Source organism: Dromiciops gliroides, chromosome 1 (genome assembly GCF_019393635.1).
Source record: "Dromiciops gliroides isolate mDroGli1 chromosome 1, mDroGli1.pri, whole genome shotgun sequence".
Lineage (NCBI taxonomy): Eukaryota > Metazoa > Chordata > Mammalia > Microbiotheria > Microbiotheriidae > Dromiciops > Dromiciops gliroides.
Window position 1 is genome coordinate 30,989,587 of NC_057861.1, and position 25,144 is coordinate 31,014,730.

At 47.1% G+C, this 25,144-nt stretch overlaps 1 protein-coding gene across 1 annotated transcript; it reads right to left on the reverse strand.

The window, feature by feature from the left end:
* Window positions 1–3,592: 3,592 nt before the first annotated feature.
* On the reverse strand, window positions 3,593–22,911 carry HPD (4-hydroxyphenylpyruvate dioxygenase). The gene is made up of 14 exons (XM_043977422.1): window positions 22,809–22,911; window positions 22,619–22,645; window positions 20,464–20,526; window positions 19,829–19,933; window positions 18,406–18,448; window positions 18,158–18,240; window positions 15,557–15,646; window positions 14,557–14,660; window positions 12,799–12,876; window positions 9,410–9,572; window positions 7,197–7,268; window positions 5,662–5,784; window positions 4,125–4,241; window positions 3,593–3,952 (listed from the first exon to the last, which is right to left on the reverse strand). The coding sequence occupies exons 1-14, from the start codon at window positions 22,809–22,811 to the stop codon at window positions 3,842–3,844; spliced, it is 1,182 nt and encodes a 393-aa protein (XP_043833357.1). The 5' UTR covers window positions 22,812–22,911; the 3' UTR covers window positions 3,593–3,841.
* Between the last annotated feature and the right edge of the window lie 2,233 nt (window positions 22,912–25,144).

A 25,144-nucleotide genomic window follows, 5' to 3' on the forward strand; every position in this document is an offset into this window, starting at 1 on the left:
TTTAGCCAATCTGATAGGTGTCAGGTGGCACCTCAGAGTTGTTTCAATTTGCATCTCTCTAATCAATAGTGATTTAGAGCATTTTTCATATGGGAATAGATAGCTTTGATTTCTTCATCAGAAACTTGCCTGTCCATATCCTTTGACCATTTCTCAATTTTCCCCTATAATCTTATGCTTACTACCTGTATATCCCTCTGTGGGCAAGTCATACAACTTCAGTTTCCTCATTTGTAAAATGAAGGTTGGCTAGGTGGCCTCTCACATCTCTTACCACTCAAATCTTCCATGCTAGGATGGTAAGGAAGAAGGACGATATGGAAGTGAAAGTGATACGAAAACAAAAAGTTGTCAATTGTTTTTCTCAGAGGAAAGTCACTTCTACCTGAGGCCTCAGTTTATCCTTTTATAAAATGAGGGGATTGGACCTAAATGATCTGTAAGGCTCTTCCATCTGGAAATCCTATATTCTTTTCATCCCTATAGCAACAAAAACATGAACCCCACCCAGGGCAGGGATCCAACCAAGTGTATAGATGCTTGTTACTGGGTCAGGAAAGTGGCCTGCCCATAAATCTCTCCTGTACTCAAGGGCTTTGAAACTCCTTCTTTAGCTGTTAATTGTTTGGGTCACTGAACAACAGTGAGAACAATAAGTATTCTCATCACTCCTGTTTATAGCCAGCTTTTAGGTCTGCAAAGTGCTTTAACAATATCATCTCATTTTATCCTGGGAAGTGGGTGCTATTATTATCCCCATTTTTACAGAAGAGGAAAATGAGGCTGAGGGTTTAAGTGGTTAAATGACTTATCCAGGGTCACTTGGCTAGTAAGTCTCTCAGGTCAAATTTGAACTCAGATCTTTATACACTGCACTACTTGCCTGGTATAATTCAGTCTTTCTCAGGGATAACCTATCTAGGATTAGGTGTGTGTGTGTGTGTGTGTACGGGGGGGAAGGGAGAGAGAGAGAGAATTTTGTAGGTGGGGAAGCATACAAGGTGATCGTCTTCTTCAGAGAGGTCACCTTTTGGGTGATGATTTTTTTTTTTAACCTTACTAAAGCATGAAGCCAGAGCAGTTTCCCTTAGTGAACCGAGTAACCATAGTGAGGAAATCACAAGCTATTTGAGTGAGTTTGGTGGCTGGCTTGGTACATTCAGGAACTCATTTCAAAGATTTGGCCTGAGTAAAGAATTTGGGCAAGGGAAGCCAATGAGAGGGCATTGAGAGCCTTAGGGGAAGGGGTTATACGGTCAGGGGAAATGAAGAATAGAGATAGGAAATGGACCTCTTGTTTCATGGCATAAGGAACTCCTTGAAGAAAAAATTGCTACTGTCAATGCACAGCTGTACCTACTGACACTTAGAGGATTAGAGAGGTATCCAGAGTATAGAAAACTGCATGCAGTGATGGGCTTAGAGTCAGACACAGCTACTATGTGTCAGAGGTACAGATGATGCCTGGAAAGAGAGGACTCATAAAATGAATTTAGAGGTTTCTAGAGAGTCAGGATTGAGAAGGGCCTTAGAACAGGGAATGTCAAGGCTGGAAGGGCCTTAGAAGAGGAGTGTCAGAGCTGGAAGGGGCCTTGGAACAGAGAAATGGTACTGGAATATGGGCAAATCACTAAGCCTCTCCAGGCCTCAGTTTCTTCATCTGTTAAATGTGCATAGTAATGCCTGAAATACCTTCCTCATGGATTTATAGTAAGGATGTACCCAAGTGCCCCTTCTGCATGAGTCCTTTTCCTAATGCTGCCCTCTGTCAGGACTCTGTCCCTTCCTCAATCACCTTGTATCTATTTTGTATATCCTTATATAGGTTAAGTATTATCTCCAGGAATTAGATTGTAAACTCCATGTGGGCAAGGGAAGGGTTGCTTTCACTTTCCTCTTAGTATCCTCAGCACCCAACCCAGTGCCCGGCAGATAGTAAGTACCTTAATAATGCTTTTCAACTAATTATTCATGTAAACTTATAAAAATGTCAGCTCATCTTACTAAGTGCTCTGGGCAATTCCAGCTCAGTGAGTCACTTCCTTGTAAAGCATCCTTCCCTTGTGATGGGAGATGGATTCTCCACCTGGCTCAACCACCTCAGAAAAGTTCTAGGATCACAGAGCCAGAAGGGACCTCAGGACTTGTCTAATTACCTCCTTTTACACATGGGGAAACTGAGGCTCAGAGATGAGCAGTAGAGATCACAGCACAGCTAGGGGAGAGCACTGGAGGACCTTGGTTTGAAATGAGGAACTGGAAGGAGGTGATCACTACATTTCATCCCAACTCTGACAGTCTGTGTTTTAAGCCTGCCCCCTCCCCCCTTCCCCAGCTCTGACATTCTCTACTCTAAATTCTTTCCCAGCTCTGACATTCTATGCTCTAAGTCTCTTTCTGGCTCTCACTTTCTAGTTCTATATTCTTCTTCTTCTTCTTTTTTTGGCGGGGCAATGAGGGTTAAATGACTTGACCAAGGTCACACAGCTAGTGTCAAGTGTCTGAGGTTGGATTTGAACTCAGGTATTCCTGAATCCAGGGCCGGTGCTTTATCCACTGGGCTACCTAGCTGCCCCATTAACTTTGTATATTCTAATGCCCCCTCCTGTCTCTGACATTCTTTAAATCTGATAGAGATGACCTTTAATTTTCAGTGTGAACATTTACATATAGGAAATCGGCACACACTCCACATTGGGGCTCCATGCTTTTTTGATTGTCTAGTCTTTTTTTTTAGTGAGGGCAATTGGGGTTAAGTGACTTGCCAGGGTCACACAGCTAGTCTGAGTCCGGATTTGAATTCAGGTACTCCTGACTCCAGGGCCAGTGCTCTATCCACTGCGCCACCTAGCTGCCCTGATTGTCTAGTCTTAAGAAGTGATGGAGGAAAATGTTAACGCTGCAAACTAAAATTTTTTTTTTTAGTAAGACAATTGGGGGTTAAGTGACTTGCCCAGGGTCACACAGCTAGTAAGTGTTAAGTGTCTGAGGCCGGATTTTGAACTCAGGTACTCCTGAATCCAGGGCCGGTGGCTATATCCACTGCGCCATCTAGCTGCCCACTGCGCCATCTAGCTGCCCGCTGCAAACTAAATTTAAAAGTGTGCCTTACATAGTTTGTGCCGGAGAGCTGGTTGTTAAACATTTACCAGCACACTACCTCTTGTTCCAAATTCCTGTGTACCTCGATCTTTTGGACATACATTTAGTCCGGGACGTGGGTGAGAAAGGGAGTTTCTCGCCCTACTGGACAGTTCTTCCAGGGTGGGAGCTCCTTAGGGTACTGCTCCTAGTGAATGTCAGGTTCCTCCGCCCCTCCCCTGCCTTTACCGCCCGCATCTACTTTCCCCTAAGGCTCCATCCGCCCTCCCGTGGGCCCAGAGCTGCCTTGTCCGAGGCTGACCTCTAGTGGTTGCGTGGCGCCCCTACACTTCTTCCCCTAGAGAAAAGACCGCAAGGGGTCTAGGGTAGTTGGTCCAGTCCCCTTTCCCTGCCCACACCAATTCTCAAGCCTGGCTGGACTGGCCACGGAAGGCAAGGGGAGGCACATTTGGACGACGGTGTAAAATCCAGACTCAGTTCTCAGACATCCCACGCTCTAATACACTTTATTGCTTCCCTTAACCCCTGGCTGGCCCCGGTGCCTCCTGGCTCTTGGAGGGGAAAACTGCCTGGGCGAGCCCCACGTCGGTGCCATCCAATCTCCTTGGCAGTGAGGAAATGCCCGTTGGCCAGAGATTGGCATGAATCCATTAACAGGTAATTATTAAGCCGCTAGTCTAGGCCAGGCGTAGGGGACAGAGACATCATGAATCAGTCCCAGCCCTCAGCGCCCCCCTCCCTACATAGCAAAGCCCAAACCATTGGAGGCGAGGTCCGTGAGGTTGCCCCGAATATTCTGCTCCTCCTCAAACGCCTTAAAGAGCGAGTTGAAGTTGCCGGCGCCGAAACCCTTTAGGTAGGGGAAGGGATGAGAAAGAAAGGAAGAAGGTAGTCGGCTAGGGGGAGTCAGAAGCCAAACTGGCCCGCCCCTCCGTTCCCTCCCTTGGCCAATTCTTTCTCGACTCCTTGCTCTTCTCCCAGCCCCTCCATTCCCGACTCCGCCCTTCCCTCGCCCAGATCACCTGGTGATTGTGACGCTGGATCACCTCCAAGAAGACGGTGGGCCGGTCCTGGATGGGTTTGGTGAAAATCTGTAGCAAGTAGCCTTTCTCGTCGTAATCTACCAGGATCTTCAATTCCTGCTCCCAGACAGATAGGGAATTATGAGGCTGACCAGGACTGATGGGAAGCCCCTTCTCCAAGGGGAAGGGGCGGGGCGGGACGGTTGGTGCTCTCAGAGCAATGGAACGCAGGATCTCCCTAGAGGCCAGACCCGGCCTTCAATTGCCAGAGCCTTGTTTCTTGGGCTGCGGGAAGCCATTTATCTGCTCTGGAACCCTGGAAAGCCCCCTCCCCAGATTAGAGTGTGGGTCTTTCCAAAGAAGAGTCCCTTTCAGGGGGCAGCTAGGTGGCGAAGTGGATAAAGCACCAGCCCTGGATTCAGGAGAACCTGAATTCAAATTTGACCTCAGACAATTGACACTAGTTGTGTAACCCTGGGTAAGTCACTTAACCCCCATTGCTCTGTCCCTCCCCCCCCCCCCCAAAAGAGTCCCTTTGTGCTCTGGGAGACTGACTGGGGCCACAGTGCCCCTGGCCTGAGTATGGTAGTCATAGAACCTTAGAACCCAGAATAGAAAGATCACTGGATTCCCCACTTTGTACATAACTTTGTCGAGTTATTTAACATCTCCAAGCCTCTGTTTCCCTCCCCACAAGATGAGGGGGTTGGACAAGGTGAACTTCAATGTTCCTTACAGATACAAATCTTGTGATCCCCTAGATGAACCCCATCATTTGGAAAAGGATAGTGGAGGGGGAGGGATGGACATTTAGAGGGGATCTCAAGTACCTTCTCATCCTTGCAGTATCGGCAATGACTGTTCAGAAGATCTTAGATCTAAGAGCTGGAAGTAATCTCTTCAACCTTCAATCCAATCCTCTCATTTTACAGATTAGGAAATTGAGGGCCCAGAGAACTTAACATGACTTGCCCAAGGTCACACATCTAGCAAGTGTCAGAGCTGAGATCTGAACCCCAAGCCTTCTCAAGTCCAAGGCCAGCTTTCTTTCTACTATGTCCACAATGCTTCGTTCCAGGGCAAGCTTCTTTCCCTTCCTCATGCTGACCCCCTCTGGAGCCTCTTCTCAGGAAAGGTTGTCTCTCCCCTTGTGGTCTCTCTCTTTTGTTTTTTTTTTCCGGGGCAATGAGGGTTAAGTGACTTGCCCAGGGTCACACAGCTAGTTAAGTGTCAAGTGTCTGAGGCTGGATTTGAACTCAGGTCCTCCTGAATCCAAGGCCAGTGCTTTATCCTCTGTGCCATCTAGCTGCCCCCTACCCCTTGTGGTCTCTTGAGGTATGTTTCTTCTTCCTGGCAGCTGCTCCCTAGACCAGCCTGTTGGCCGTGGTGTTGCCATTGGGCCCAAGCAAAAGTTGCCCAAGATGGCTCTGCCTTCTACTCTGCCTTGCCAGGGACAGAAGGGGCTCCTAGCCAGGAAAGGCTGCCTTGTGGTGCAGGGAAGGGAATGGGAAGCCCACAGGGTAAGGGAAGCATTTACCTCCAGCTTGTCTATACTCTCTTTCACTTGGATCTTGGCAGATTTGAGCTCCTCCCGAAGCTGCTTGTAGTAGGTGGAGGGGACACTCAGGAACTCCATGCCTCGAGCCCTCAGATGGGTAATCTGCCCAAGGCGAGTTTGAGATTAGGGAAGCCAACCTCGTTTTACCTTTTCCTTCCTCCACCTTTTCTTAGCCTGAGCCCACAGGGCTCACAACACAGTGGTTGGGACACAGACCAAAGGATCAGAAGTCTAGAGCCGATTGTGTTGTAAGAAATGATAAGCAAGGGGCAGCTAGGTGGTGCAGTGGATAGAGCATGGGCCCTGGATTTGGGAGGACCTGAGTTCAAATCCAGCCTCAGACACTTAACATTTACTAGCTGTGTGACCCTGGGCAAGTCACTTAACCCCAATTGCCTCACACACACACACAAAAAGAAATGATAAGCAGATGGATTTCAGAAAAATCTGTGAAGACATCCATGAATTGATGATTAGTGAAATGAGCAGAACCAAGAGAACACTGTACACAGAATCAACAACACTTCTCAGCAATACAATGATCCAAGGCAATGCCGAAAGACTTATGGTGGAAAATGCTCTCCACATTCAGAAAAAGAACTATGGAGTCTGAGTGCAGACTCAAGCAGACTATTTTCACTTTTGTTGTTGCTTTTTTTGTTGTTGTCTATTCTTTCTTTCATTTTTTCCCCTTTTGTTCTTATTCTTCTCTTACAATATGACTAATGTGGAATATGTTCAAAAAAAGTCTAAAGCGGGATGGGACCCCAGAGGCCCTTGAGCTCAACTTTCTCATTTTATACAAGGCACAGGGGAAACGACTTGATCAAAGTAACAAAGTAAAGTGTTGAGGTCAGGATTTGAACCCTGGGTCTGACTCTGTAGCCAGTGCTCTGTCTATTGTTGGTATTGTTCAGTTGTTTTCAGTCATGTCCAATTCTTCCATTTGGGGTTTTCTTGGCAGAGATACTGGAGTGGTTTGCCATTTCCTTCTCCAGCTCATTTGACAGATGAGGAAACTGAGGCAAGCAGGGTCACACAGCTAGTGTCTGAGACCAGATTTGAACTCTGGAAGATGAGTCTTCCTGACTCCAGGTGCCTGGTGCTCTATCCACTGCACCATCCAAGAAACAATTTAGGTGTAATTCCAACTCCACCTTCTCACCCCCAATCAACTAGCTATATCTCCCTCCCCTCTCCAGGCCTCACTATATTCCTCTGGGGCTGGGGAGGGAAAGAGGAGGTGGTGGGTGTAGAGGGACAGAAAAACCAGCCCATGACCAAACTGGCTCCACTGCTCCCTATGTCAGAAAGCACCCACTTCTGACACCTGTGCCCTTCACCCAAATCCCTAACCCCCCTCCCACCTCATATTCCTGGCAGTCCTTACCATCTGCCCCATTCTGATTATGTCCCTACCAGTCACAGGAAAATTCCCATCTTCCCTGAAAGCCCTCTACAATCTCAGCAGAGGATTCATAGAGGGGAGACCAGGCTGACCATTCCCCACTTACCGCAGTGATGATATCAGACGTTGACATGGCAATGTGCTGCACCCCAGCCCCACCATAATAGTCTACATATTCCTGGATAGAGAAGAAAGATAACAAGTTCAAAGTCAGAGCTGCAACTAGACTGAGGCAACCAGGGCTTTTCTCCAGAGGCTCACATCTAGATGTATGTACTTCCCCTCCCTGTGTCTCTTGAGTCTCACCTTGTTGTTCTCCACTCACCTGTACCTAGATGTGACATAACTGCCCCCCCACCCTCAGGTTCCCCCTCCTGCAGCTACTGAATCTATAGTTAGACTATGCTCTCCATCACCCCAACTATTTTCTTCACATCTCAGATTTCTCAGCTACAGCTCTCTCCAAGGTTGTAGCCAGATGGAGGTCTCAATGTCCTTTCCATAATAATAACTGACATTCATATGGGTCTTTACAGACGTCTCATTTTGGCAGCCCTGTGAAAGGTCAGTACTGAGAGGCACATTCTTCTTCCTTCTTCTTCCTTCTTTTTCTTTCTTCTTCCTCTTCCTCCTCCTCCTTCTTCCTTCTTCCTTCTTCTTCTTCTTCTTCTTTCTTCTTCTAAAAATTTTTGCAGGGCAATGAGGGTTAAGTGATTTGCCCAGGGTCACACAGCTAGTAAGTGTCAAGTGTCTGAGACCGGATTTGAACTCAGGTCCTCCTGAATCCAGGGCCGGTGCTTTATGTACTGTGCCACCTAGCTGCTCCCTGAGAGGAACATTATTATACCCAGTTCAGAGATGAATAAACTATTTTCAGCTAACTATTCTTGCTAGCTAGGTGTTCAGTGAAGTGAAGAGACTGGCTTATAGTCACACAGTTAGCAAGTGTCAGATGTAGAATTCAAATGCAGATCTTCCTGGTGCCAAGTCTATCCCTCTATCCACTGTGTCCCAAACTCCAAAATCTGTACCTTTACTATACTAAGCGCCCTGCTGCGTTTAGCTGCCCAAGTCACCTTTGGTCTTGTGGGAAGAATTGGCCCCTCTGCTTGTTCAACATTGCTTCCATTCATATAAACACTTTAAGGTTGGCAAAGTGCTCATCTGATGCTTGTGGGGTGCTATTAACCCCATTTGAAAGATGAGAAACTGAGGCTTCAGAAGACACATGGTAAAGTAGGTAGGAGGCTGGACTTAAGAGGCAGGAAGATCTAAATTTGAATTCCATCTCTGATTGTGTGGCCGTCCAGCATCAATGAACTTTTCTGAGCCTTAGTCAATCAAGTAGCACTTATGAAGTGCTGACTGTGTACCCAGGCACTGTGCTAAGTGCTGAGGATACAGGAAAACATAAAAGACAGTGCCTGCCCTCAGGGAGCTCACAGTCTAATGGAGGAGAAAACGTGCAAACAACTGTTGGGTTTGTTGGGGGGGTTTTTGTGTTGTTGGGTTTTTTTTAAGCCACAAATAGTATAAAAATAGAGACAAACAGGGGCAGCTAGGTGGCGCAGTGGATAGAGCACCGGCCTTGGAGTCAGGAGTATCTGAGTTCAAATCCAGCCTCAGACACTTAACACTTACTAGCTGTGTGACCCTGGGCAAGTCACTTAACCCCAATTGCCTCACTAAAAAAAAAAAAAAATAGAGACAAACAATAAAGCGAAGTCATCTTTGGGACAGAACTCAGGCTCCATACATAAGTAAAATGAGAACAAAAATACCTAGAAGACTTGCTTTCACAAGGTTGAGAGGTTGGAAGAAGATCATGCCTGTGCATTCTTTGAAAACTTTATCGGCCTGTTCGGATGTTAACTATTATGATTGTAAATAGGACTCCCTTAACCTCGTTGGGCCTCAGTTTACTCATCTGTAAAACGAGCAGGTTGGATTTGGAGGTGGCTAAGTGGACAGAGTACTAGACTCAGAATCAAGAAGATGTGAGTTCAAATCCTTCCTCAGAACCATTTTAACCACTCCATGTTTCAGTTTCTTCCTCTGTAAAATGAGGGAACTTGACTTGATCTCTCTAAGCTCCCTCCTAGTTCGAAAACTTAGGATCCTGTGACTCGATCCCTTACACAGGTGTCTGAGGCAGGATTTGAACCCAGGCCTACCCAACTCCAGGTCCACAGCTTGGCACATGACACCCTATTGCCTCACTCTCCCCCTCTACCTCCAGTCCCCTGACTTGCTGGCTGATTCTTGGACACCATCCTCAGGAGGGGTAGGGGGAGCTGGGTGGGCATCTTTGGGCATTACCTGAATCTGCGACTTCTTCCTGCCCATGGCAGGCTCGTTGATGGGCATCTTGATGGTCTCTTCATAATTGGCCACCACGATGGATCGCAGGGAGCTGAATTCTGTGTGTACTTGCTTGTCGTCCACTGACCAGAAGCGGTGAAACATCAGGTTCTTCTTGTACCTGGGAAAGGCACCCAAGGGTGGGACAACAGAGCTCAGGTTCCCGAGCAGTCAATAAGTATTTGTTGTAGAGAGACCAGAGGAGTAACTAGCAATTTTTTTTTTTAAGTGAGGCAATTGGGGTTAAGTGACTTGCCTAAGGTCACACAGCTAGTAAGTGTTAAGTGTCTGAGGCTGGATTTGAACTCAGGTCCTCCTGAATCCAGGGCCGGTGCTCTATCCACTGCGCCACCTAGCTGCCCCGTAACTAGCAATTTTTGATGACTTTTTTTCTTTTCTTTTCAGGGCAATGAGGGTTAAGTTACTTGCCCAGGGTCACATAGCTAGTAAGTGTCAAATGTTTGAGACAGGATCTGAACTCAGGTCCTCCCGAATCCAGGACCAGTACTCTATCCACTATGCCACCTAGCTGCCCCTGTAACTAGCAATTTTTTTTTTTTTAATTTTAAAATTTTTAAATTTTTTTGTTTTGTTTTTTGCAGGGCAATGAGGGTTAAGTGACTTGCCCAGGGTCACACAGCTAGTAAGTGTCAAGTGTCTGAGGCCAGATTTGAACTCAGGTACTCCTGAATCTAGGGCCGGTGCTTTATCCACTGCATCACCTAGCTGCCCCCTGTAACTAGCAATTTTAATGCCCAGAGAGAGCAGCAAAAGGTGAGTCCTCCATCAGCTTTAATGGCAAAATCAACTGGGGAGTAGGATGGGAAAGGAAGAGACCTTGAGATCTCACCAGGGAGAGAGTGACTCTGAACTAATGGGCTTCCATGGGCAGAGGCTATGGGCTGGCCTGAGGCTGATGCGGGGCAGGGCCAGATTGGAAAAGAGCTCACATGGAGGGAGGCTCCCATCAGTGAAGAGGCGCCATCTGGTAGCTTCCTATTTTCAGCTAACTATTCTTGCTAGCTAGGTGCTAAGCTCAGTTGTTTTCATACCACTAAAGGATTGTAAATGTTATCACAATCCTCCAAATGAGTTTAGTAAGTACAGGCAGAGCCCTCAAAATTTGGGGATCCTGTGGCAAAGGCCCAGTCATCTTGCTCTAGTTAAGGTTCTGGGAGCTATTTATTAACCCTGAATATCCATAGATGCTTAGGGAGGATTTTAGAAGCTGGAAGGACTCCCAGAGCATAGAAGGTCAGAGCTGAGAGGAGCCTTGAAACATACAATTCAGAATTGGAGAGGTCTTAGAACAGAATGTCAGATCTGGGAGAGATCTTAGAACAGGGGATGTCAGGGTTGGGAGGGGCCTTAGAACAGGGATGGTCAGAGCTGGGAAGGTCCTTAGAACAGGGAAGGTCAGATCTGGGATGAGTCCTTAGAATGTGGAGAAGTTTGAAGAAATCATGGAACGAGGCGGGTAAGAGTCCCACTGCACTCTGCCCTGGTCAGATCACATCAGGAAAAGTGTTGAATGCTCACTTCTGGGTTGCCATATTTTGGGAAGGACATGGACAAGCTGTAGAGTATCCAAAAAAAGACAATAAGGGGGTGGGCAGCTAGGTGGCGCAGTGGATAAAGCACCAGCCCTGGATTCAGGAGGACCTGAGTTCAAATCCAACCTCAGACACTTTGACACTTACTAGCTGTGTGACCCTGGGCAAGTCACTTAACCCCCATTGCTCCGCCAAAAAAAAAAAAAAATTGTTCCTTTAGGGGTGGCTAGGTGGCGAGTGGATAAAGCACCAGCCCTGGAGTCAGGAGTTCCTGAGTTCAAATCCGGCCTCAGACACTTGACACTTACTAGCTGTGTGACCCTGGGCAAGTTATTTAACCCCATTGCCCCGTAAAAAAAAAAAAAAAAAAAGACAATAAGGGTGGTGAAGGACCAATTTCTTCAACTGTTCTTCATATCCATCTGCCCCCACTGGTGTGACCTTGGGCAAGTCACTTGACCTACCTCTGTGAGCCTTGGTTTCCTTATCTGTAAAGTAAGAGGACTGGACTAGATGCCCTCTGAGGTCCCTTCAAGATCTAAATCTATAATTCTTCAGTTAACAGATGAGGAAACTGAGGTCCAGAGAGGTTACCTGAGTTTTTCAAAGTAATCAGAGTCAGTTTCAAAGTCAGAATTTGAACCCAGATCTCCCGATTCCAAATGCAGTGTTCTTTCCACTATACCAGCTCACCACTGGGTGCCTCGTCCCTATACCTTCTTTGATTTGCTTCTTATGTCCCTTGAGCCCTGCATCCTTTGAGGCTATTCTCAGGTTGTTTCCATGGGTGGATAATGATCCATTTCCCAGCTAGGCTACAAGTCTCTACAGATAGAGAAAATCTCTTACCTTCTGGCTGCTCTCCTCAAGTACCCAAGTTACAACTATCACCCTACAATGGACTTTCATTTCATATTAAAGTTTGGCTGAGTGACTGTTCTTTTGGTCTTGCTACTGACATTCTGGGGGACTCTAAGTGGGACATAGTTCTCTAAGTGGCATAGTTCTTGCCTAGAGAACCAGGGAGAGAGGGGGACTATAAGGAGGAAAGAGGCCCAGGTTAGAGGTTAAAATGGGGTCAAGGTTCCTGAGAGGATGGGGCCTCTCCATCTCCAGGCACAAGGTCCTGCACATAGTAGGCACTCACTAATATTTGTTGAATGGATAGAGAGATGGAGGGATGAACCAGATAAATGGATAGATGGATAGAAGGGTTGGCAGATAGATACTGGATAGATGGATGGATAGTGGGGTGAATGGATAGATGATTGGCAGATAGATAGATGAGTGGATGAATGGATGGATAGATGGATTGGCAGATAGATGGATGGGTAGTGGGGTGAATGGATAGATGATTGGCAGATAGATAGATGAGTGGATAAATGGATGGATAGATGATTGGCAGATAGATAGATGAGTGGATGAATGGATGGATAGATGATTGGCAGATAGATAGATGAGTGGATGAATGGATGGATAGATGATTGGCAGATAGATAGATGAGTGGATGAATGGATGGATAGATGATTGGCAGATAGATAGATGAGTGGATGAATGGATGGATAGATGGATTGGCAGATAGATGGATGGGTAGATTCACGGAGAGATGGGCTGACAAGTGGATAGGTGGAGGAATGGATGGATAGCTAGTACACTCCTTTGGACTTCTATTTTCTCCACTTAAAATCTAGAGAAGATGAACTGGAACAAAGATTGGGGTCCTAGGCCTCTGCAAAAAAGGTCATTGCTATGGATAATAGAAAGTCAGGGGACCCATCCCATTCAGCTGCTCACCATTCTGCCGCTGGCACCATCTCCTGGTCAGGCTGGTTCCCTACAACGTGGTCAATCATTGCCAATTTGCAGTCTGGCCTGGAAGAGGGAAGGGAAATCTGAGGGGGATGGGGTAGATACCCAGCCCTGGCCCTTGGCCTTAGAAGTCAGGAAAACCTGGAATGTCAGAGTTGGAAGGAACCTCAGAGATCATTTGGTTCAATCTCTTCATTTTACCAGTGGGGAAACTGAGACCCAGATATTTCAATTCAATGAACAGTTATTCAATTGATCTTTGGATCTCCAGAGATCTCACTCTCTGCTCCTGGGTTCCACTTAGCTCCTGGGACAGAGCTTCCTTGTTTAGAGAATGAATGAGACCACTTTTATCTCAGCCCCCCATAACTAGGCACCCCTAGGTCCTCAACACATGCTTCATTCTATCCAGTTAGATGCCAAGGTCTACATGTCATGGCCGTCTTCCCTACTACCTACTTGTACACACCTAGGTGGAGCAATGGATAGAGCGCTGGGCCTCGAGGCAGGAAGACTCATCTATTTGAGTTCGAATCTGGCCTCAGACACTTGCTAGCTGTGTGATCCTGGGCAAGTCACTTTACCCTGTTTGCCTCAGTTTCCTCCTCTGTGAAATAAGCTGGAGAAGGAAATGGCAAACCACTCCAATATAGTTGCCAGGAAAACCCCAAAAGGGGTCATAAAGGTTCGGGCACAACTGAACAACACCCCCCAACACACACACACACACACACACACACACACACACATCCCTCTGCTTTTAGTTTTTTGGCCTTGAGCAAAGTCACTTCCCTTCTCGGGCCTATTTCCTCATCTATAAAATGAAGGACTTGGACTGGGTGGTTTCTGAGGTTCTTTTCCAGTTCTAGACCCAGGATTCTAATTTTGAATGAGTCAGAAGATGTTTGCCCAAGGTGTTTGTCCAAGCCATGGAGAACTATCTGAGTTCAAGCCAAAGAGGGAATCCTTATAGCTTAGAGGTTCTTAACCTTTTTTGGAAGGGGGGTATCCTGGCCCTTTTTGACTCTCTGCTGAAACCAGTGGATTCCTTTCCAGAGTCGTGTTTTTAAGCACATAAAGTAAAACTCAGAGGATGGTAATGGAAACCCATTATAGTCATCCCTTCCACATGGAGGGGTCGGGGTGCCATGCCCCATGATCTGGAAAATCCGCATAAAATTTATTGGCCCTCCCTTCATACTAGAGAAGAAATCTGCATTACTATGGTATTAAAAGATAAAATCTGTTGATATTATATAATACTATACATATATTCTATGCATTTATGAGTTTCTAAACTTTTTCTGTGTTGTTGGTGGCTTCCACAAAACTCCCTAAAGATTCCCATTTAATTTCTTTTTTTCCCCTTTTTTGGACAGGGAAATGAGGGTTAAGTGACTTGCCCAAGGTCACCCAGCTAGTAAGTGTCAAGTGTCTGAGGCCAAATTTGAACTTAGGTCCTTCTAAATCCAGGGCTGGTGTTTTATCCACTGCACCACCTAGCTGCCCCCCCCCCAATTTAATTTCTTATGCTGACCCACAATATGTGGAAATCTGAGGTGGGGAAAGTCACAATGTGGAAGGGATAACTGTATATTGAAATAGTTGTCAGAATAGGAAAAAAACCAAACCCAAGTTCACAAACCCCAGGTTAAGAAGCTGTGCCCCTCCCTGTATCTCACTTGGACCCTTTCTAAGGAAATCTCTAAGGCTCTTGGGAGGGGAAGGGGGAGGGGAACTTACAGCTTTGAGAGCAAGGGGTCCTGGAAGCGAGGGGCCTCAAAGCCAGGCAGGAAGGGTCCGGTGTAATTCAGTTTCTCCACCAGGGTGTGCGTGGTGTCTCCATACTGTGGGCACAAGAACCGCCCCCACACACACTGGGTTTAATCCCAGTGATCCCGATTTTTCAGAAGCCCCCACCCTCCTCATAGCACTTTGACCTGGGATCTCCTTTCTCCTCTTTGCCCCCCATTTTCACTTGACAGACTCAGGAGGGCAAGGTGCTGCTGGGCTCCTACCCAGAACTTCCCAGTACCACTCTGTGGTACAGTTAATGGGCTTAATTATGACTAGACACCCACATTTACCCTTGAAAACAGACTAATCAGGAGGAGGCAGCAGGTGGGATTGTGGTCAGACATTAAGGAGAACTTTCTATCTTTAAGATGGTAAAATCAGAGCCTTATCAAAATAAGAATTTTTGTACCAGGGACAAATGACACAAAAGTCACTCTCATTTGAGAGACAATTAGAAACCCACAAATAAACCCAGGATCTGGTTGATGGTGGAGAGGTTGGAGGAACAGAACAAAGTAAAGGAGGTGTTTTATCTGGTAGTATATAATCTCCTCAAGAGCAAGAACTCTTTAACTTTTAACTGTGATTCCTGCAGTGCCTAGCACATGTTAGGTGTTTAACCATTACTTGTTGATTGATTTCATACAGGCGTTTGACTCTCTTGTTTCTCCAGATGCTGAAGGACTATAAATTCTGTTAGCACCCTATAAAATTATCCCACTGGGACAAAGCCCCAGTTGCCCAACCCTAGTTACAGCTCTGATTGAGGTTGTGGAGTGGAGATGAAGGAGAGAGAACTTGGCTACCAATGCCACCTCCCCGAACATCCTGATGGATTGAGAACAGTGAGGAGAGAGGGGAGGGATTTTTGACAGGGGTGGGGGGAGGGTCATAGGGCATATGAAGGAGCTGATTGTCCAGTGGGCAGGACTCAGTATATACTCACCGTCTGTAGTACCGCAAATTTCACCCTTCCAAACTTGTCCTGTTCTATCCACGGCTCCTTCACAACAACTGCACCTCTTTCCCGGGCTTTCTGTATTAGAGGGGACAGGGCTTGTCTTGAGAAGCCAGCTTCTTCCTGACCTCGTCTACAACCTGGCCTAAGACTAGCCTGGGGAGCTTACTCACGATACCAAACAGCAAGCTCAGAACGGCTTTATTAGGTTTCACTGGGTCAGAGCTGGGCCTCTGTAATCCTGCCAGCCCACATGCTGAACCTCATAGGAACAGCTGCTTCTCCCCATGCCTCAACAAAGCCCTGCTTGGGGACTTCCCCCCCAGAAAAAGAGGCCCTGTGGGTCTGGTTAGAGCCATGGATTCAGAGAGAACTGTTCAACTCAGCTTAGGGCTCTGGCCCATCCATGGATCTTCCAAGGATACAGGATGACAAAAATAACATAGAAAAATAAAATTAATAACTTTCATCTGGAACATTAATTACTTACTCTTACACTTTAAAATGGACCAAATGCCCTACAGATGATATCTCATTGGAGCCTCATGCCAACCTTGTAGGGCAGAGATGGGGGTGGGGAAGGTAGGTGAGCTGGGGGACTGATTTCTCATTGGCATGAGAAGCTCTCCGGAAGAAACTCCATTGTTGGAGGGCTTCACTTTCTCTGAAACTTATAGTCTTTATATATAATATTTTCTTTTCCTCTAATTACATGCTAAAATCATTTATTAAATATTTTTTTCTTTTTCTTTCTTTTTTTTGGTGGGGCAAAGAGGGTCAAGTGACTTGCCCAGGGTTACACAGTTAGTAAGTGTCAAATGTCTGAGGCCGGATTTGAACTCAGGTACTCCTGAATCCAGGGACAGTGCTTTATCCACTGCGTCACCTAGCTGCACCTCCCACCACCCCCCCATATGCTTTTTGTTGTTCAGTCACATCTGACTCTCCGTGACCCTATTTGGGCTTTTCTTTTTTTTTTTTTAATTTTAGTAAGGCAATTGGGGTTAAGTGACTTGCCCAGGGTCACACAGCTAGTAAGTGTTAAGTGTCTGAGGCCGGATTTGAACTCAGGTACTCCTGACTCCAGGGCCAGTGCTCTATCCACTGCGCCACCTAGCTGCCCCTGGGCTTTTCTTGGCAGAGATACTGGAGTGGTTTGGCCGTTTCCTTCTCCAGCTCATTTTACAGAAGGGTAAACTGAGGCAAACAGGGTCACACAGCTAGTAAGTGTCTGAGACTAGAATCCTGACTCCAGGCCCTATGCTCTATCTGCTGCAGCACCACTTAGCTGTCCCTGTCTGTATTTGGTATGTGCATGATTGCATGCTGTCTCCCCCATTAGAACCGGGGCTCCTACAGTGCAATGTTCTTTCCTTTCTCTGTATCTCCAGAGCTTAGAATCCAGTTAGCACTTAATAATTGCTTGTTGACTGACTGGAACATTTGAGAGGTTGTGACTGCTCAGAATGGCGCAGCCAGGGAGTAGCAGGGCTCAGAGGTCATACTTGAATCCAGAACTTCCTGACTCTATCCCCTGTACCACAATGTGAATGGTAGGTATCATTATTCCCATTTCACAGATGAAGAACTCGAGGCTTGGGAAGTTTCAATGACTTGCCCAGGGTCACAAGGCTAATATGGGTCCGAGGCCAGCTTTTAACCCAATCTTCCTGAGAAGTCTAAGTATGCTATCCACTAAAACACCCCCTGTTCTCCCAGCTTGGTATAGCTGTTCATTCGGGGTCCAAAAGAAAGAAGAAAGAACATTGTTTGGAAATTGAAGATCTGGGGTTCTGGCACTTGCTATCTGGAGAGGGGATTTCTTGGGTCTCAGATTCTTCCTTTGTAAAATCATAGGATTGGACTCAATGGATCTTAAGATTCTATGATTAAGGGGGCAGCTAGGTGGCACCAGCCCTGGATTCAGGAGGACCTGAGTTCAAATCTGACCTCACACACTTGACATTTACTGGCTGTGTGACCTTGGGCAAGTCACTTAACCCTCATTGCCCCGCAAAAAAACCACAACACAACAAAACAACCAAAAAAAGATTCTATGATTAGTTATTTCATTTCTCTTGGCCTCAGTTTCCTCTTTTGTAAAATGAGAGGGAGGATGGCCTCTAAATCCTCTTGCATTACTAGCTCAGTGACCTGCTGCAGGTGGATGAGTCAATCAATCAGCCTACCTGCAGTAAGTACTTTTTTTTTTTTTTTTTTTTAGTGAGGCAGTTGGGGTTAAGTGACTTGCCCAGGGTCACACAGCTAGTAAGTGTTAAGTGTCTGAGGCTGGATTTGAACTCAGGTACTCCTGACTCCAGGGCTGGTGCTCTATCCACTTCGCCACCTAGCTGCCCCAGTACTTTTTTTTTTTTAAGTAAGTACTTTCTATGTGGCAAGCACGGTAACCAGTCCTAGGGACATAAAGAAAGGCAAAAGCAGTCCCTGCCCTCAAGGAGCTTACATTCTAATGGAAAAGGAAACATGTAAAGAAGTAGGTCTATATAACAGCCCCATATGCTCCATGGACCCAGAGCTGGTCTGGGGGAGAGTGAAGGGCACCCCATTTCCCCACCCTCCCCCATTTACCTGAACAATGTAGTCACAGTCTTCCACCTCAAAGGAGATGTCCTTCACCCCATCACCGTGTTTTACCAGGTGGTCACCCATCTCTGTGTCAGGAGAGGGAGAGAACACCCAGAACCCTCAGCCCTCCTGATCCTAGGCCTCCCTGGATTTCAGCCTCCACCCTGGCCCCTCAGCACACCCTCTGCCCACCCCCATCCCCTTTTCCCCAAGGAGTGTCCTCACTTGGAAAAGCCTCAGGCCTCCCTCACCTTTGTTTCCCGGGTTGAGTGCAGATGAGAAGACGAATATAATCTAGGCAAAGGAAGAGAGAAAACAGCTGTGGTTCCTCATCTTCCCTCACTGCCAAGTGGGCATCAGAAGATGCAGGTGGAGCCAGAGAATATGTGTTGTCACTCCCCGGCCTCTGGGCTATGGGCAAGCCCATCCCCTCTTGTCTCCAGAGTCCATCCAGAAGCAATTCCGCCCAGATTTTGGCCTTCTCTCTGGGAGAGGAGACCTACCCACCCAGGGTTTGTATCAGCAGAGGAAGGAGAGATGCAGGGGACCACAAGAAATGAGCCCGGTCTCCAGAGACCTCCTGGTCTAGTGAGACAGAGTCAACAAACATTGTTAGGCACCTACAATATGTCAGGAACTGTGCTAGGCTCTAGGAGCACAGATACAAAAATAAAACATTTGGTCCAGGAGTTTACATTAAGCTGGAGAGTGTATGTGTTGGTGACGGTGGTGATGGTGATGGTGTTAGTAATAATGATGGTGATGGTGGTGAAGATAGACCTTGGGTTTAACTTCAAAGAAAGCTGTGACTCTGTATTATCAGAAATTCAATCCCTGGAAGTATAAGATAAGTGAATATAAAAGCAAAATACACTCAAAGTAGACAAAGTCATTCCAGGAAGAAAGTGGAACACTGACAGAGGGTTCAGAAAAGGACTGTGGGAGGAAGCGGCACCTGAGCTGAGCCTAAAAGGAAAGGAGAGATTCCAAGAAATCCAAGTGAAGAGGGAGAGCCCTCTAGGCATGGTGGACAGCCATGGCAAAGGCACAGAAGCAAGAGATGAATCCAATGAATGCAACATTTAGTGAGCTCCTATGCCCTGTGCTGGGTGCTAGAGATATCAGTATAAAAGAGACATTCTGGAGGGGGGAGTTGGGGGTGGGAGGCAGCGTGTTCAAAGATAAGGCTATGTAAGGTAAGAGGCCTGGAGTCAAGAAGACCTGAGTTCAAATCTGCCTTCAGACACTTGACACTAACTGTGTGACCCTGGGCAAGTCACTTAACCCACATTATATGTGACTGTTTTTGTGGGGGGTTTTTGTTTGTTTTGTTTTGCTGAGGCAATTGGGGTTAAGTGACTTGCCCAGGGTCACACAGCTAGTAAGTGTCAAGTGTCTGAGGCCGGATTTGAACTCAGGTCCTCCTGAATCCAGGGCCGGTGCTTTATCCACTGCACCACCTAGCTGCCCCCGACTTATTTTTCATAACATGTTAACGTTTGTTTGCAAGGCACTTTGCATGTAGCATCTTCATTTTAAGTACATTCTTATTTAACATGTAGAAACTGAGGTCCTGGTAGAAGAGAGAATTGGCCCAAGGTCCCACAGGGGAAATGGAGGCTTGTGATACCCAGGGTTCAACCGGTTCCCCTGGCCAGGCTGGAAGGCACTCACCTTGCCTTGTTTCACCACATGGGATGCCACTTCCCTGGAACCGGTTTCCAGACCTCGGTAGGCCAAGGCGGAGAAGCCCATTTTGTTGCAGTAGAAAGAAGCTGCCTGGGAGAGTGACAGGGGAATCAGAGCTCAGGCCCCAGGACCAGGGCATCCTTGGGCCAGTGCAGACATCATGGGTTCCCATTAGAGAGGCAACCCAGAGACGCACTTCCACTTTCCTTGGGGGGGTGGGTGGGGGTGGGGGCTGCTCAATGGGAGGAATTCTCTTGGTGTCTTAGACCCTAGTGGCCTATGGATGGGCTGGACTAGGCAGGGAGTAGCTCTGCCAGCTGACCCTGACCCTGGCAGGTAAACTGCCCAACCCTGGGCCCAATTGCATAAGACCTCCCCCCTCCCTCCCCTCAGCCTCCTTCCTCCCCACATGGGTTCAAATACCAGTCTGGACATCTTCACGTGTCTGCTCCTCCCCTCCTGGGAACCTATCAGGAGCCTAGGCAGAGACATGCCCCTTGCTCTAGGGGCCAAGGTAGACCCCGCTCCTTGTTGTCTGCCCTTCTCCCATTTGCTCCCCTTCTCCCTCGGTGCCTCACCCCCACACCCCCACACCCCCACACCCCCACACACATACAGACCTGTTTGGCATTTCCAACCCAGAAGGTGATTGAGTGGAAGTGAAGGAACCGGCCTCTGGGCGGCTGGATGGGAATAAGAACAGAGGGACAGAATTCAGGAGGGCCCCGAATTTCTAGCCCCCCAGAGAAGGGGCAGCTCGCCCTCAGCAAGCTGGAGGGGGAGAGAACTAAAATCAGAGCTTCTGAACTTCAGAGAGCAACCAACTCAAGCCTTTCTTAGAAGTGAAAACAGGTTCAGAGATGAACAGTGACAGCTAGGTGACCCACTCACTAGATAGTATACCCTGGACTGGGAGTCAGGAAGACCAAGTTCAAATCTATCCTTGGACGCTTGCTAGCTGTATGACCCTGGGTAAGTCACTGAACCTCTTTCTAAGTCAGTTTCTGCATCTATAAAGCACGGATGATGATAACACCTATCTTCCAGGGTTGTTGAGGAGATCAAATGAAATAATATTTCTGTGTAAATGTTAGCTATTATTATTAAGTGGCTTTTTCCAGGTCACAGTGAATTGATAGAAGGACCAGGAATAGAACTCAGAACTTTTTTTTTTTTGTGTGCGGGGCAATGGGGGTTAAATGACTTGCCCAGGGTCACACAGCTAGTAAGTGTTAAGTGTCTGAGGCCAGATTTGAACTCAGGTCCTCCTGAATCCAGGGCCGGTGCTCTATCCACTGTGCCACCTAGCCGCCCCAGAACTCAGAACTTCTGGCCTAGTAGTTTCTTGATGGGAGCAGGGCTAGGCAGCCTGCTCTGGGGGTGGTTTTATACCCAGCCAGAGCTGGGTATAGTAATTCAAGCCCCACTGAGGCAGGGGACTCAAATCTCCAAGATCAGACCCCATTCTAGATATCCATTAAGAGGTCTAGGAGAAAAAAAATGTAAGGCTCAGACTCAAAAGAGATCTGGGTATGAATCTTGCTTCTCAGGGACATACTAGCTATGTGCTCATGGGTCATTCACTTACTTCTCTTGAGTGTCCTATACCCTCTGTAAAATGGAGAGAACTAACCACCTATCTTTCAGAGTTGTGGGAGACTCAAAGGACATACTATCACTAACATCTTGAAAAGCCTTAAAGTCCTATGGAAATGTAGGCTATGATGAGAATCCAATAATTAGTCTCCATTCCCTTCCTATGATCCTGTAAGATCAGAAAACTATGATCCCCTCCCTCCTCCCAGAATGCCCCAGTCTAACCAGAGACCAGACAAAGTCAGAGGCCAGATTTCCTTTACCGAACACCACCCCTTCACCTCTACTCTCCCCTACTGTCCACCCTCAGCCGAAGACAGTACAAAATAATAATGATGTCACATTTCTGTAACATTTCAAATTTGTAGATCACTTTCCTTAAACCATCTGGGCAAAGTAAGGTAGTACAATCACTATCATTCCCATTTTACAGAGAAGGGAAATTGAGGCCCTCAAGAGGATAACTTTCTCAAGATCTCCCAGCTGCCACTGGAGAATGATTTGAACCCCTGGTCTTCCTGACCCAAATTCTGATACCCAATCTGCTGTACCCACACTGTCCCTCCACAGAGAATAATAGCCAAGAAGGATTAGGGTCGGATAGTAAAAAGGTCTTTCTAAAAGTGAAGATTATGAGATGGTGAAGTCTATTGGTCAGGGATGTTGGACAAGTTTTTAGGGGAAAAAAGAAGTCACTTTTCTTGGGGGATGGGTGGCAGGGAAGCTCTGCCCAGAGGAAGGGGCATGAACTTGAGGCACCCTACATACTGGATTTCCACAAATAAAGCTCTGGATTTGGAATGAGAGGACCTGGCTCTGTGTACTTTCTGTATAACTTTAGGTAGGTGGGTCCTCTCTGGACCTCAGTCTCTTCCTCTATGAAAGAGGAGCATAGACCTCTAAAGGTCTTCATTCTTACTTCCCCCTCTCCTCCAACTTGTTGGAGTCCTGTCATCACCCTCCCCGTCTGGGTCACCTATATGATTCCCTCGTTTCCTGTCCTCTCTGCTCATGATGACACCTGCAGAGCTCCAACATTGCTTCATTTGGGACCACAGGCACAGCAGAGTGCTGCCAATCTGACTAGCATGTGAAATGCCCCAAGCAGCCCAGCCATGGCACAAGCCAAGCACTGGCCTGACCAACTCCTCCTCCCCCATATTCCCAGCCTTTTCTTACCTTCTCTCCTCGGTCTGTGTAAGTTGTCTAAGGAGAAAGAAACAGTCAGTCAGACTCACATCCAATGTCCCACTCCCAATCCCAGCCCTGGGGGCCCTGTATGACCAATGGGGCCAGAGTGGACTTAGAGGCAAAGGAAAGGGATGCCCATGGCTTTCTGACTCCTCCAGGCAGTCAGTGAAGCACTCACCATTATGGGAGAGCTCTGTTTGTCTGTGTACACGGGGACTCTTCCCTCCCAAGGCTCAGGCTGCAGAGGGAGGCAGCCTGAGGTGTTTTAAGCAGAGTGGGCCCCTCCCCTGGTCCACCCCTTCCCCCCACCTGCCCAGTTGAGTTACATTTGGATGTTACGTCAAAGCCCCAGGGCCCAGTGACAACTCTTGTCATCTGCAGAGCCCTGGATTGGGAGATTTCGGTTGGCTGGGAGGAGAGAGGAGTAGCTGGACCTGGAGATGTCATTTGGGCAAGTCGCAGGCAGCTGGAAACAGTCGGACCTGTGACCTCAGCTTGGTGTCCCTCTGAGCATCTAATGCAGATCCCTTAAGCCTACCTGGGAGAAGAGAGATCTGCTAGCAAACACCCCGCTCCCCTCCGCCAATTTCCTTCCTCCCCGTCCTCCCCACTTGGATAAACACTTAAAAGATCCTTCCATTCACCCTAGGAGGTAGATGTGATCATTTTACCCATTTACCAGGTGAGAAATGTGACTTACCCAGCATCACACAGTTTAATAAGTATTTGAAGCTGGATTTGAATCCAAGACTTCCTGACTGTAGGCCTGGGGCTCTATCCACTTTGCCACCCATCTGCCACCAATGGCCTAATCTGAGAGACAACACACAATCAACTGGATACAAACAAGATCTCTATAGGAGCATCAGAGGAAAGACACAGGCATTGAGGGGGGTTGGGGAAGGCTTCCTGTAGGAAGTGAGATTTTAATTGGAACTTGAAGGAAGCCAGGGAGACCAGGAGGCAGAGATGAGGAAAAAAGGAAGTCAGGAACTCAAGGCATGGGAGACAGTCAGAGTAAATACAGGGAGCCAAGAGATGGAGCATCTTGTTTATGTAACAATCAGGAAGCCAGTGTGCCTAGATCAAACTATACATGGAGGCATGAGGTAAGGTGTAAATAACTAGGACAGTAGGAGAGAGCTAGGTTATGGAGAGCTTTAAAAACCAAGCTTAGGGGGGCGGCTAGGTGGCGGCTAGGTGGCGCAGTGGATAAAGCACCAGCCCTGGATTCAGGAGTACCTGAGTTCAAATCCGGCCTCAGACACTTGACACTTAACTAGCTGTGTGACCCTGGGCAAGTCACTTAACCCCAATTGCCTCACCAAAAAAGAAAAAGAAAAAAAGGGGAAAAAAAGCCAAGTTTAGGATTAAAAATAAAATTGATCCTAAAGGTGATAAGGAGCTATTAGAGTTTATTAAGGGAGGGGAGGTGTGTGTGGGACATGGTTGGGACATGGTTTTTGCCCCAATTACACATTAAAACCAACTTTTAACATTCATTTAGGGGGCGGCTAGGTGGCGCAGTGGATAAAGCACCGGCCCTGGATTCAGGAGTACCTGAGTTCAAATCCGGCCTCAGACACTTGACACTTACTAGCTGTGTGACCCTGGGCAAGTCACTTAACCCCCATTGCCCCACAAAAAAAATAAAATAAAATAAAATAAACAAGCATTTATTTAAAAAAAAAACATTCATTTAACAATTTTTTTTTTTTTGCAGGGCAATTGGGGATAAGTGACTTGCCCAGGGTCACACAGCCAGTAAGTGTTAAGTGTCTGAGGCCAGATTTGAACTCAGGTCCTCCTGATTCTAGGGCTGGTGCTTTATCCACTGCGCCACCTAGCTGCCCCCATTTAACAATTTTTTGAGTTTTCTCCCTTCCTCTCTCCCCCGCCCCGAGACAATAAAAATAAAACTGATGTAGGTTATACATGTGCAATCATGGAAAACATACTTCCATATTAGGCAGACCTACAATTTAGAAAGATCACTTTGACAGCTGAGTGGAGGATGGATTTGAATGGAAAGAGTCTTGAGGCAGGGAGACCAACCAACTGGCTATTATAATAGTCCTGGGGTGAGGGGGAGAAGGAACAAGATCTTCATACAGAGACCCTAGAGACATGGCCCCTATTCTATTGGGATAACTCTCATCATCAGGAGGTTGATCCTTAAATCAAGGCTTAACAGGTCAAGCTGAGTCAATAAGAATTCATCAAGCACCTTCAATGTGCCAGACACTATGTTGTTTTTTTTTTATTTATTTTTTTTTTTGTGAGGCAATTGGGGTTATGTGACTTGCCCAGAGTCACACAGCTAGTAAGTGTTAAGTGTCTGAGGCTGGATTTGAACTCAGGTCCTCCTGAATCCAGGGCCGGTGCTCTATCCACTGCGCCACCTAGCTGCCCCCAGACACTATGTTTTGACATATACAAAGAGAGGCAAAAAAAAAAATTTTTAAATCCAAACAGTTCCCCTTTAGAAGAGCTCACAGGCTAATTAGGGAAAGA

Bases quoted from the DNA above. Each gene is read 5' to 3' on its own strand.
- HPD (XM_043977422.1), bottom strand. The intron at 18,241-18,405 runs GTGAGGGAGGCC...CTCCTGACACAG, and splicing joins ACTCAACCCGGGAAACAAAG to AGATGGGTGACCACCTGGTA. The intron at 5,785-7,196 runs GTAAGTGGGGAA...CGCCTTGGGCAG, and splicing joins CGTCTGATATCATCACTGCG to ATTACCCATCTGAGGGCTCG.